General features: G+C 42.9%; 1 protein-coding gene and 1 long non-coding RNA gene across 12 annotated transcripts in view; one reads left to right on the top strand and one right to left on the bottom strand.

Moving 5' to 3' along the window:
* The window catches only part of aak1b (AP2 associated kinase 1b), a 63124-nt gene that overhangs the window by 20210 nt on the left and 29665 nt on the right, over nucleotides 1–13249 (bottom strand). For 3 of the 11 annotated variants that reach the window (XM_088624099.1, XM_088624109.1, XM_088624107.1), the window contains exons 12-18: nucleotides 12617–12961; nucleotides 11921–12117; nucleotides 11085–11278; nucleotides 9992–10105; nucleotides 8015–8110; nucleotides 2800–2904; nucleotides 2318–2416 (exon numbers count right to left, since the gene is read on the bottom strand). In XM_088624099.1, coding sequence (XP_088480225.1) covers nucleotides 2318–2416; nucleotides 2800–2904; nucleotides 8015–8110; nucleotides 9992–10105; nucleotides 11085–11278; nucleotides 11921–12117; nucleotides 12617–12961 — 1150 coding nt within the window. Of the gene's footprint in view, nucleotides 1–2312; nucleotides 2417–2799; nucleotides 2905–8014; nucleotides 8111–9991; nucleotides 10106–11084; nucleotides 11279–11920; nucleotides 12118–12616; nucleotides 12962–13249 lie in introns of all 11 variants that reach the window. The other 8 variants (XM_088624098.1, XM_088624108.1, XM_088624100.1 and 5 more) reach the window with 7 other exon arrangements.
* Nucleotides 4646–7348, top strand: LOC148674188 (uncharacterized). Its single transcript, XR_015935271.1, has 2 exons — nucleotides 4646–4728; nucleotides 7205–7348. It is a non-coding gene; the product is annotated as an uncharacterized LOC148674188 (long non-coding RNA).

Below are 13249 nucleotides of genomic sequence, written 5' to 3'. Positions count from 1 at the left end.
AGCCCTCCTTTTTCCGTCGTGAGGCCTAACAAGCTACAGCACAGGGCCGTCCCTCCCATGGGCCCCCGAAAACAAATCCAGCTCCCCAGATTATCCATTCCAGCCTTTTTTATCACAACATCACCGAGTACCGCACCAAAAGTGCCCCAGGCTTCGCGCATTCAAACCATGTAGGATTTTGAACATTGTCAAATGATCTTCAAAGTCTTTTAACCGCCAGCGAAAATCTTTGAAATCGGAGTTTGTCCATTTCAAAGGAACTGTTGTGGAATAGTCTTCCCAACACCCACAGTTTTTTAATTTAACTAAGACCCCTAAGACAAAACAACCAGGAATGTAAGAAACCAAAATTTCTAAAAGTAAAAACAATAGCATTCGACAACAGTATTCCTAATAAAGGTTTGCATAGATAAAGTAATAAGGTAATAAAGGAAAAACTGAGTACAGAGAGAAGAGTTGTAGTATACACTGTTAAATTAAATACAAGTAGCTCATATTAAAATTCACAAAAGTTTCAGCCATTTAGTTTGAAAGGTTTGGTAAGATTTTGCTCCACCACTACACTTAAGCTGTTGAAAACGGGGTTTTGAACCGAAACTCAGAGGGAATCAGCAAATATCCTCCCCTTCAGAGCTGAGCCCAAAGCCAGACAATGCCTCATTCGTCCAGGTGGTATCAGCAGGACGCAGGACTGAGGGCCAAGCAGTGTCACAGTGCTACATTTTATCATGTGGGAGTTCACTCCCAACCCTGAATTATTTCAGTACACAAATACATAAATATGAAAGGTGTAACTGACATTTTGACACCTGCATTTGATCGAAGGCTGCGTTTATTTGACCAGAGCTTACATTACTAATCACCTTAGCAAACTTATGTCTTGCAAACAACATACCACACTGCACAGGACTTTTTAAATGATCTTGTTTAGCTTTCTTTGCATCTGATGCAGTTGAAATGGGGAATGAGCCTGCAATTCTATTCTAACTCGTTCCTGAAGCAAAATGCCTTTATTGAATAAACAGTAACAGGGGTAGCTGTAAAATGTTTCCGGAAGACAATCTGCCAACACAAACTCATTAAATCAACTTAAAACACAAAATGAAGCCAGGAGGATTAAGTGGACAGCTAAAATCCATGGTGCTGTTTAAAGTACAATAAGTACAGAATGCTGACCATATTGATTCCCTTCTCTGTGTGGACTCTGCATCAGAGAAAGGAAATCTATTCCAGAAAAAGAAAGTTTCCTCAGCTCAAAGGGCACTGAAAAAGTCTTCAAAGTCACAAATCCCTGCAGATATCTAGTAACTGAAATTTAAGAAACAAAATTCTATTATAATCCTCTTTTAGAATTTCAAATGCTCGGATTCCCTTGACAACTTGCCAAGAAACACACAGTCTAAAAGAACACAGGCGCATCTGACGAAATCCTCATCCCGAAAGTCGACCTCCCGCACAGTGCAACAGCCCTGTTTACCATGATATATTAGTGATTCTCATTGACTGCTTTATTGTAACTCCCTGTGAGGACGTACAGATCTGCCTGTGGAAGGAAGACCTGTAAGGAAACCACCTGCCTACTGTATATCAGTCCACTTTTACAGGACAGGTCATATGGAAGCACACATACAAACACATCCCCATCCAGTACAGCCTAAAATACACACAGCACTCTACCATGACATAGCTGGGGCCCTTGATTTGCAATTTCACTCAATTACACAGACAGGAGAAAAACATACTGATTAAATACTGATTACCCTGCCATTTCTTTTTACAAGAATTCAAGCTTACGTTTGGTTAAATAACCAAAGTGTACCAGGTTTGTGCAGGAAAGCAGGTTATGCTTTCACTCATCTTGTAAATTATTAACAGTAGTTTTGCTACCAGTGTGGGATAGCTTTCACCAGATCGGCCGAGTATGTCTGTGCAAAGCTCACCATTAAAAAAAAAGCTTGTGGCAAACTAGTCGAAGCTTGTCTCATAAAAAGCTGTCAGAACAGCAAATGAAGAGCTTGAGAAACAAATCAAAAGGAATTACCAAGGTAGGTTCACGTTTTCATGTTAAGGATCTCTTAAGATCAGCCTTGGAAAACAGGATTGGATAGGATGTGTTTTTCTCCTCGTGAGTGTCAGCTGAGCTAGCCGACTGTATGAGAAGTCGTATGATGAAGTCATATTGGGAGCACCCGCAGCATGTGTGATAAGTAAAACCTGGATTAAGACATGATCTGTATGTCAGGTCTTCAAAGTATGAACCAGTCCACAGCCAGGACGTGTGAGCACCCCTAACACTCTACACAGAGCGTCAGCTGACCTGGTAAGCTGGAGATCGACTCGTTCTGGGATGGGAGCCGCTGAGGCTGGGGGGGCTCCAGTCCTGGGATCAGCGAATCCACACACACCTCCACCTTACCTGTGTGAGAAAGAAGACGTGTGAGAGACAGATGGCTTAACCACGTTAGAAGCAGCAGAGACGAAGCATTGGAACCGGAGAGAGGAAGTTCTTGGGCTCGCAGTGATGCGGGGGTAGGGTGTAGGCATTCGACGACAGATTTTCAGGGTTCATGTTTCCATGCAGTTAGTACTCCACCAGATTGATAATGCAAACACGGTTATCACATTGCACCACATTAGCAACATGTGCATCACCCGGCAGCTTGAGTTTTAAACTGCACACAGACACCACAAAGAAGCAGGCTGAGCCACGCCAATGTCTCCCACAGCAACATGGAGCACCAGCAGCCAATGGGATTCGGACAGACAGGTGGCCAGCAAGGCAGGCGACAGAGCAGTTACCGTTGTTGGAGCTCTCTGCTGAGCTGCCGAAGGGGTCGGCCAGGGGTAAAAGGTCAGGAAGCAGCAGAGAGGTCTCGGGGGACTTCAGCCCCTCGATCAGCTTCTCTGTGAGTCACCCAGATAGACAGAGTTTCAACGCGTGGAGAGAGGAGACAGAGGGAAAGGTGCACAGGGAGGTCGGAGAGGAGGAAGAAGGAACAGGAGAGACACGGAGGAGGGCAGGAGAGATTAGGAGAATTCGGGGAGAAGAGTGAAGGGAGAAATGAACACAGATAAACAGAGGAAGGAGGGTTGAGAGCAACAGAATTACAGAAGGGAGGGGAGAAAGAGTGAGGAAGCAGAACAAGGATAGGAGGGATTAAGGAAAAGAGAACAAAGTGAAGCGTTAGAAACGGAGACCAAGATGGAGGTTGCAGAAAGAATAATAATCATATATACAGAGCGAAGCCAGCAAGAAAAAAAAAAGAAGCGGAGTTATCAGGATAAGCTTGTAGCAGAATGGTGGAATTGTATATTCAGGGAACAGGAGAATAATCTAGTCCCCATTCCTTATCCATCTTGCCCTGTTCACTCCACTCAGACAGGCTCATGGAGATTCAGGTGGCCTTGCTTTGAAAGCCGCAGACTTCGAACTCTAATGGGAACGTACAGCCTGGTCTTCATTCTGTATCTTTTCTTCCAGGCACATTCTATAGAACATCGCAGGTTCATATTAAATCCTGTGAACTTAATGTGGTGTTCTTTCAGAAACCTGAACTCAGGTTGGGAATATCTAAAAAATATGAGGTGTGCATCATGTTCACATTTTTTTTCCATTTAATCAAAACAATAGACTTTTTGAAAATGTTGACGTCTTCCCTTTTTCTGCTAAGCCACACGCCATCTAATATTAGGTGTTGGTGAAACACAGCCAACTATGGCCATAGACAACACATTGATCACGTACCTGCTATGCCTACATACACCTGCACATCAGGTCCAGATCTAATACATGTAATTCTTTTTATAAATCAAATGTCAAAAATATTATAACCCATTTCAGGTTTTACAAGCTGCAGGCTCAAGTACAAATCATGATAAATTAAAAAAATAATATTTAATAGCATTTTTTGCTGCACATCTGTATATGAATTTATTAAGGAATTAATATGTTCACACTAGACACGTGTCTAAAGCTTGTAAAACTTGTCAACTATAGGCCTCCTGTTAGCAGTATTAACTCCTTTGCATATTATAGTATATATTTCTAATTTCCAACAGGGTAAACAGCAAGTAAAACAAACTTATAACCAGGAATATGCTCAAAACTAAAAGTGCAGAGAAATTAATATTTTTGTCTAGAATGGTATGAGAACAGCCAGCTCTGAGGTTAAATCTGTTAATTTTATTGTACAATCTGATTGCAAAAAGGCAATACTGTTATGTTATTTTTGCTAGCAGTTGTAAAAATTAAATCCAGCAGGTGGAAGTAATTCACAGGTACGTCCATACGTACAGCAGCTGCCCCTGCTGGATATAATCCAGAACTGCAGGAGTGAATTCTGTAACAAGAAAAACGCAAAGTTCAGTAACGCCATGCCTATTCATAGCAGTCAGGATTGCAGTGCTGACATGACTGGATGTTTCAAGAGACCTATGTTAATTTCAAAGTCTGACCTAATTTGGATAGAGAGACTGACTTCAAGGACAAAAGCAGCTTGGATTCTACCTGCTAAACCAGAAGAGTTGTTTCATATGATGAGGTAATGCCAATCTGCTATGATCACAGTTCTGAATGGCTACACTAGGTAATACTTTTCTAAGGCCAGTTGAGTGTGAAGAAACCTAATTTTTTGTCTTGTTCAGTAGATGATTCTATTATGGAACAAAGCAGCTGTTTCTAACATGGGCTGACGCTGAATTAGGGGCAACAGCACCTGAATTATCTAGGTAATTATTTAGGCTTTATTTTGGATTATTTAATTATGATTTATTTAGGCAATGCTTTCATCCAAGTTGGAATATACAGGAACTAGCTGGTGAACAATGCATCCACAATTGTCACTGTACAGCTGCTACAAGCAGGACTGCAGCTTTATGTTTCATTCAAAGGCTGGAGTACAAGGAACGGTGTCATTACCCGAGGGCGACTCATGATTCAGCCACCCAGAATCACCTAAAGCAGCATCTGTCTACTAACAAAACCCTTATCTTAACCACTGAACCACCTAGCTTGTTCATATAATTAAAACTAAATGTGATAATGTGGTCTATTTATATTAAAAAATAACACCATAAACTGCAGTGACATTAGTCAGTCCAACTAAAAATGAAAGTCAATTCTCCCTGTTAGCTGTCTATTGCTGTCAAACTATCATGCAAAGGGAGTACTGAGTCACTCTGTACATAGCACTTCCAGATGCTGCTTGTTTCAGTTGAAATAACCACGTGGTTAACTTTTCAGACTGCCCTCTGTTTAAACTTCCTATAAACATGCACATATCCACGATCAACAAAACACACAAGGGAAAACTCATTCCAAATGGGCAAAATGTTCAAAGGGAATTAGTTAACACGTGTCCTCAATGATCACCGCTGACTCTAAGAGTTCTTCTTGGCACCATGCTGATTACACAAGTCTACGGTAGACTAACATGAGACAAAAGTTAGTGAGCTCCAGGATTGATCCCAGTCAGTCCTACACATGCAAAAATGTGACCAGTACACTGGAGATTAGTTTTTCCAAACATTGGCACATCATAAATCTGTCATTGACAGGCCAGGCATGGTACATATAAACAGGTAGGCATGCTTGAGGTTTTTACTGTTCAGCTGCATTTCAAGAAAGAACTCTCCCCATCTGCTTTTACCCTGTTATTTTGCTTTCTACTTAATTCATTTCCTGATGTCACTCCCCTCTGCTGCTTCTGCTGAGGCTGCTATTGCCAGGTTGCTGGAAATTTGCTGTTCAAACAAAACATTGCTCAAGAAAGAGTCCTCAAGGACTGATCACATGGAAGTGAGATGGGAGGATTATATGCTAGTAGTGCACAATGCTCTGAAGAGCACTGCTGTAGCACTGTGCACAAATGCCTGTGAAATACTGATATTTCTCCCCACCTCACTTATTATTATCTTGCCTTGTGGAATCGATGTGGTTGCCAGTTTCTAAGCCTGGCAGATGAGAGTCCAGGAAGAAAACGACAGCAACAAAGGAAGAAAACAAAAATACAAACTGCAAACAAAATGAAATGTCTGGTAAAAGCAGATGTAATAAGGCAGACGTCTCACCCATGTGAATAATATTAATGACACAGCATTAGTGTCACCAAATTCAAACGTCAATCAGTGCATGTGATCCCCAAACAACTTCTCCTATACTTACAATCCTCAGAGCTGATTGGGGTACTGGGACAAGAGGGTGGGGCTCTCAAAACAGGGCGCAGCACAGATTTCCCCCAGCCCCTTTCACTGGGGAAAGAGGTCAGAGATCACTGCTGAGAGCTGTAACAGGGAATACCTTCAGCCATCAGTGCTGCCCCCTACTGCATGGAATTACCACACACAAGGCTTCTGAACTCCGATAGAGTGTACATGAAGCAGTACAGAACGTTACTTTGTTATATTGAATTGTCTGCTAAAATCTCCAATTCCTGGACAGCCTGACAGAACAATAAGCTACATCAACACTGTCTTTAACAAAATCAAGAAAAAAAAACTACATAAGACTCTTCAGATGTACAGTAGCTAGAAACCATTCAAATTTCAATGTGGGAAGCTAGACTGTAACTGAGCCACAGCCTACTCTTTCCCTTTTGAAAAAAGCTGATGATCTAAGCGTCTTTTTATTTTTGTTTCACTCAAACATGGCTGCACCCCCACACCTGAGTACCAACTGTGTTTATTGGATACTTTGCCTCTGAAACCACCATTTACAGTTGAAGCCTGCTACCTACAGCCTTTTCATACTGCTAAGGAAAGTCAAGACACAGAACTGCTCAATAGCACTGAATAATAGGACTACAAGGTGAAAGTCAATGAGATTTACAACACCTATAAACCACAGCTCTGGGTGCACAGGGAACTAGGATGTTAAGACTGTAATATCTTCAGCTCACAGCTTGTCTGTACAATTCTCCCACTTAATTCTAACCTGCACCAAGTGCACATTTCTGCAATTTTTACAAATCGTATATTTACTTGGGTTTGACCTTAAAAGGGACATGTAGGTTTATCTGACCTCAACTATTCGTATACTTTAGAATTTTAAAATTTTTAGAATTATCTGTATGCTTTAGAAAAGTTCATAGCTTCAATCTGTATCCTCTACAGATAAAAATTTTAACAGATGCCTTTACCACAAGTATTTGTTTCAAGGACAGAAGGAGCTTGCACACACCATACTTATCCATTATCTATTCCACAGGAGGATCCAGACTGCTTTCTATGACTGGAGGTACATTAGGAAAATAAAGAGACTTTGCCAAAGCTGCACCCTAAAGAAAGTTCTACATTACCACCAGAAAAAAAGCACTTCACAATTGCTTAGCCTGGCCCTGACCTCATAAACATCTACAATGTGCCTCATATGTGTTTGGGGGTTCATGCATTTCAATCACCCTTTGAAACCATACAGAAAAACCTTTTCATTATCACTTTCATAAGAGCACAGGGTATGCCAATGAGCAATGAGCCTTGCACCAGGCTATGCTCAAACACAGAATTCAAAGTCACCAGCGTAGTAAAGAGACCAGTACCAGAGTATATTCCTACAAAACGTGGCCAGTCAGGCTAATGAATGAACCCTTTCAAAGAAACACCACCCAAATAAAACAGGAATGTCAGTAATGTAGAGACAGGTAATATTAATCAGTCAAACTGGACTCAGAAATTCTAATAACACAGCCAGACATCAGACAAAATCACAGAAAACACAGATGGCAAATGTTGGTCCTGGAGGGGAATATAGTTAAATGATTTTCAATCCCGCTAAATCCTTTTAAATCAGTGCTTTACTTGATTGTTTCCAGGTATTAAGAGACTGAGATTTTAGAAACGATTATGAAATCATGGCTAGAATAGAATGCAATTTGCAATGCGCTCTTTAAAGTACAAACTTGTACTGATGAAGTGGCCAGCAAGACAGGATCACAATCAGTTACACCTGTAGGTCTGGATGCTCTGGTGTTCTCAGTGGCACAGCCCCGAGTGTGTATTGAGGGGGAGGGGTTGTTACCTGGGGTATCTGATAGGGGCAGGGGGATGAAGGGATCCGGTACGCTTAACAGTCCACCACCAGAGTCCAGGCTGAGAATATCAGCAGGCCTTTCTGCTAAGCACGATACACACAAAGAGACAGAGAAAGAAGGAAAGAGAGAGAGGACGGAAAGGTGAAGCCAGCTATAATAATGCACCTAGCATTTTAAAAAAGCAGTGCAGAAAGACACACAATAGAAAGAATTCATCACACAAGTCTACCAAGCAACATATTAATAATATTAGATCCCACTTTACTAATGTGGGTAACTGATGTAACCCATCTTACATTGTCAACACTGACAAAAGGTATAAAGCCAGAAGTGGCTGAATCTTCACAATAAAGCTCTGGTTCCCCATAAGATGCATTATCACCACTTTTGTTGACAACTGTATGTATCATTAGTCATCTCAAAACCTTTCAAATCAAGAAACACTGAAATCAAATTTCTACTTTCAAGCAAAAGGGGCTGATTGGTGGATGGCCTGATTCTATTGCCAAAATTTTAAATTAACAGTAGTAATCCATCCATTCTCTTTATTAGATAATGTGCATATCCCACATGTAAGGGAGACAAAGGCTGGCCAGATCTTCGTTGTTTCTGTGGCAACTGCTTAATTTTGTAAATAGCAAATTAATAAAACAAAAAACTGAGCTCCCAAAACAGCAATTCTATGGTTCATCAAGACTGAAAATCCGGTAATTCCTTAAAATAAATTAAAAAAGGTTAAAATAAGGACTTGCACAAAAGGAATTTTTCAAGAAAGGAGCCTTCTGTCTTCTGTCTGAAAATTATTTCTAACAGAAAATGGTTGCTGTATTATACAAAACAAGCCTCTGCAGCTACTGAGACAATAAGAAGGTGCTCAGAGTGAACAGAAGCCAGAGAATATGGCAGTGTTCAGCAGGATCTGCTGTCTTTTGGATGAGATGTTAAAATGACATCCTGACTACATGGTCATTAAAAATCCCAGGGCACTTTTAGTTAGAGAGTTCACCCTGGTCTCCTCGCGAAGTTGCGCTCTGAGCTTGTACAGTCTGGTCTTCTGAAAGGTCCCTCCTAACTCAACTCGTAAAGCAACGTCTTATTCCCCCTCCTCATCTGATGTGTACTGGGGCTGACCAGTGCCTGAATCTGCCACTCAGAGATGGATTAAGTGGGATCTCTTCTCTTTGTTGGGATCCTTTGGGGCGAAAAGCGCTAGTTAAGTTTAAAGAGTTGTTATTGTAGTTTGTGTTTGGGTGACAATGCAGTGTTTCTTATGAGAGTGCTTGAACAGGGCTGCAGCCGGATGCCTGGTTAAAAATGCAGAAGAAAGGGACAGAAATCTGCATGAACTGCAAAGCAACCCATAGAGGAGAGGAAAGTCAGTGAGATATTAGAAAGTTAAACCAACCATGCTGTAAATAATTGAAATGCACCCACTTTTTAATTGAAGGAAGAGCAGTGCAAGTTACAGAGGTGGACTGAAAGTGTGCAGTTTGAAACCTTCCTTTGTGGAAAGTATACAGCCTCTCGTGTCAATAAGAACCTCAAGGGAGGAAGCTGTTCCTGCCCTTGTGCCAGAGTATTTCCCCTTCAGTACACTGCGCACTATGCCTCCGTCGATCATGAAGAGGAGAACTCCAAACACTGAGGTGTCCCACCACAGACAGATTTTTTCACAGTACATCGACAGCTGCCACTGAGAACTGTTCCTAGCTCAATGACTGAACAGATGCACCTTACATAAGACAAGACACTTTGAGAAGGAAGAACATACAGGGAGGAGTAAGAGGATATAAACAGATAGATAAGTGCCTATTAAAGGGTTGTAGACAACATGGAGGGCAAGGGCATACAGAGAGGTCTTACCTGTGTCTGGTCCGGAGTGCTTGTTCTGTGGGAGGCAGGGTGAGGAGCAGCATGGAAGGACAGAGGCAGACAGGCACACAGACAGTGACAGAATGTCTTACCTGTGCCGGCAGGAAACGGCTTAACAGGGAAGGCAGTGGCAGGGGGCGTGGGAGCAGGCTGCAGTCCAGGGATGAGGTTCTCCGTGGAAGTGCTGACTCTCTCTGCTGGCTTCCCTGTCAGCCCAGAGGGGGAGAGAGGACGAGCAATGACACAGGCAACTAGGTCATTCCAGGGTGTCTCACCTTATATTGTCAACTCAAGGTGAAAGCTGAGGTGTGCTGCTGATTCTTCCACATTTTCATACATTGTTCCTTGACCAGTGGTTTTCAACTGAACTGAGAAGGAATGACTTCACACTCCAGAGAAAAAAGGTTTTATAAAAAGAGAAAAAGATTCACTTACAATGTAACTTTGTGACAAAGGGGTTCTCTTAAATTCATTAATCCTGGAATAATAGGATCAGCTACCTCACCTTCTTTTACAAACTGGATTGTTGTGCCAAGTGCTGAAAATATTACTGACTTTTAATTCCCTTTATACAGGAAATCAACAAACTATGAGACCGATACATTGATTAGAAAATCTGACCCATAATCCTTAGTAAGAATTCTTCAAACAAACCCTTTTTTGAAAATCAACATTTTAGTAATAGTTTAACAAAATATTCATTTTTAAATTGATATATATTCTTTGTCTTCACATCAGAATGACTAAACTAAAGACATATCTTGAGTGTTCTACAAACCTAAAACTGCTGCCCTAATTCTATTAGGAGATGCTACTTTTTCTTTCTAAAAAAATCTGAAATACGTGCACTCAACTTAATATCAAATAATATTATAATCGTACCAAATCGGTTCAAACAAATGATTCAACTAAAGAGAAACTTCATAGAATTCCAAAAAACTCTAGTGAACTCAGATCCACTATGAATACTTTGCTTGATTCTTTTAAAAGTTTTCAACTTATCAATGTGGGCAAAATGCCTCTCTGTAAATAATGTATACTACCAGATGACTATGTTTATAATACATTAATGTATTATTAATATACTGCACACATACTGAGGTAAGTAGTATAGCATATACACTCTATTTATATATCATAGGGTCACATGGCAGAAAGCTCCTGCCCAGCAGAGTGATGTCTTACCATCAGCGAGTTTGGCAAAGTCCTTGTTCAGCAGCTCCTCGGCGGTCAGCTTGGAGAAGTTGTCGTTGCCGAAGGGGTTCCAGGTGGACACCTCAGTGGGGCTGCGCAGGGCTGGGGCGGCGGGGGGCTCGGCGGGCTGGTAAACACTTTGCTGGGAGGAGCGCGGAGACCCCGAGGGGGTGGTGGTTGCAGATCTGGGGAGCAGATAGACAGGTTAGGAAAGCAATAGAGTGGGCATAACAGCACACACCAAAGGCCACTAAAGTGTGTCAGGAGGCACCAGCTTTTACCATGCAAAATCCAGCCTTCACTGAACTTGCTGCAGTTCCAGATCCCACAACGGAACCCTCTGCTTCACACCAGCAGACTGTTGCACTGCTCTGCGTTGCTGCTATTGCCTTTTTACTGCTGTAGAAGAGTGTCCTCTCTTGCATTTTCATGAGTAGATGTCATGTTGCATGGTACCCAAAAATAAACTAAACCTGGCCTTATCAGATGACATGGAAACCTTAAATTATATAACAAGGCTACTAAATGAAAGGAATTCTGGGGTTTCACATTTTCATCACTAGTTCAAATTCGGACACTTCATCAGTTCATCACAGACATGCAACAGTTTGTAGCATATCTGAAACCAAAAGGTGCTCAGGAGTAGTTTCACACTCGGTTCAGACTGACCCATGCTGCCTATTATGAATGCAAAAATTTTGGACTGAAAGGGCGGGGGGGGGGACGCAAGTTTTAAGTGCCTGACAGGAAACTCAGGAATAGCTTCCGCACACCACTCTACACTCCAATGAGCAATCCAGATAAGCCCCTAGGTCTGTCGTGCTCACTTTGACTTGTTGAGGCAGGCTTCGGCTGCAGCAGCCTGCAGCAGCTGGGTGGATTTGCTGATGGGCACCCCGAACACTGCGCTGTGGGTCACATCACTCAGGATCCTCCGGTGCCCCCCCCGCGCTGCCTTCGGGGAGGAGGGGGGCGTGAGAGAGCCAACCTTATGCATTCCAGATGCCCGGGCTGGAGGAATAGGCTGGCAGGAGGAAGAGACGGTGAATAAACTGCTACAGTTTGACAAGCTACCAAAAAGGTCGGACAGGCACTGCAGATCACAACATTCCAGTGCTTTCATTTAGGTAGGGGGGCTAAAGATTCTGCTGTCCCAACACACAAAAACACTGGGGAGGCTGGGTGAACACACACAGTAAGGACAAATATAGAGGGTCAAGAAGGAAGGCAGAAAACGCAGCAGGCAGACAAATCCAAGACAAGGAAGAGGAGACAGTGAAATCACGTGGTGACCGAACGCGTTACTGATCAAGAATATCCCAGCTTGCAACCACTGGTGATCGCCATAGTAAAACCATGTCTTTGCCTAGTTTAAGACTGGCAGTCAGGAAATCTGTAGCAAATGGTTTGCAGCAAAATGGTACAACACAATAAACCACCTCCTAACTCCCTGCTTTTCCCCCATTGGACTGCTTGCAAAGGTAAACTGGTGCACGTCCACCAGCGAGAAGTGACTGTATTACCGTCGGCTCAGGCTGGGCAGCAGGCTGCGGGGGCGAGGGCTGCTTTTGTGGTGGGGCAGTCGGGGGCTGCTGGGCGGCGGCCGGCTGCTGTGGCTGGGTGGGAGCCTGCAGCGGTTTCTGGGGGGTAGGCGCAGCCAGCTGCTGTTGGGGCACCCCTGGAGTAACGGGCTGCTGCTGTTTCAGCTTGGCTTTCGGCTGCACGGCCGCTTGTGGGGCCAGGATCTGCACTGGCTGCCTCTGCTGCGATGCCTGCTGGGGCTGAGGCTGCTGCTGCTGTAGGTAGAAATTCTGCATCATCTGCTGCTGTATCAGTTGCTGCTGCGCTGCCTGTTGCATGGCCTGGTACTGCCAATTAAAGACAGAGAGGAGTAAGCAGACCTGCAACGCTGGGAAATGGCAAAGCAGATACTATTATAGAAATGATTTGGATTGAAACAGGGGAGAGGTTCTTTAAATGGATTTGTGCTGCGCTTTAACTTATAATTCAACTCGGACCCGTAGTCTATGGAGCTCATTCTTTGGGTTTTTGTTTTCTCTGTGGTCATTTCAGCAGAGACGGTCAGTCAGCTGAATTCCAGACAGCACCCACAGATCTCAGTGAACAATCAAGACAACAGAGTATATAGAGCCACA

The sequence above is a fragment of the Lepisosteus platostomus genome, chromosome 3, assembly GCF_059453375.1.
Source record: "Lepisosteus platostomus isolate fLepPlt1 chromosome 3, fLepPlt1.hap1, whole genome shotgun sequence".
Classification (NCBI taxonomy): Eukaryota; Metazoa; Chordata; class Actinopteri; order Semionotiformes; family Lepisosteidae; genus Lepisosteus; species Lepisosteus platostomus.
The sequence above is the reverse complement of the archived record's forward strand: the minus strand, read 5'-3'. Positions and strand labels throughout refer to the sequence as shown.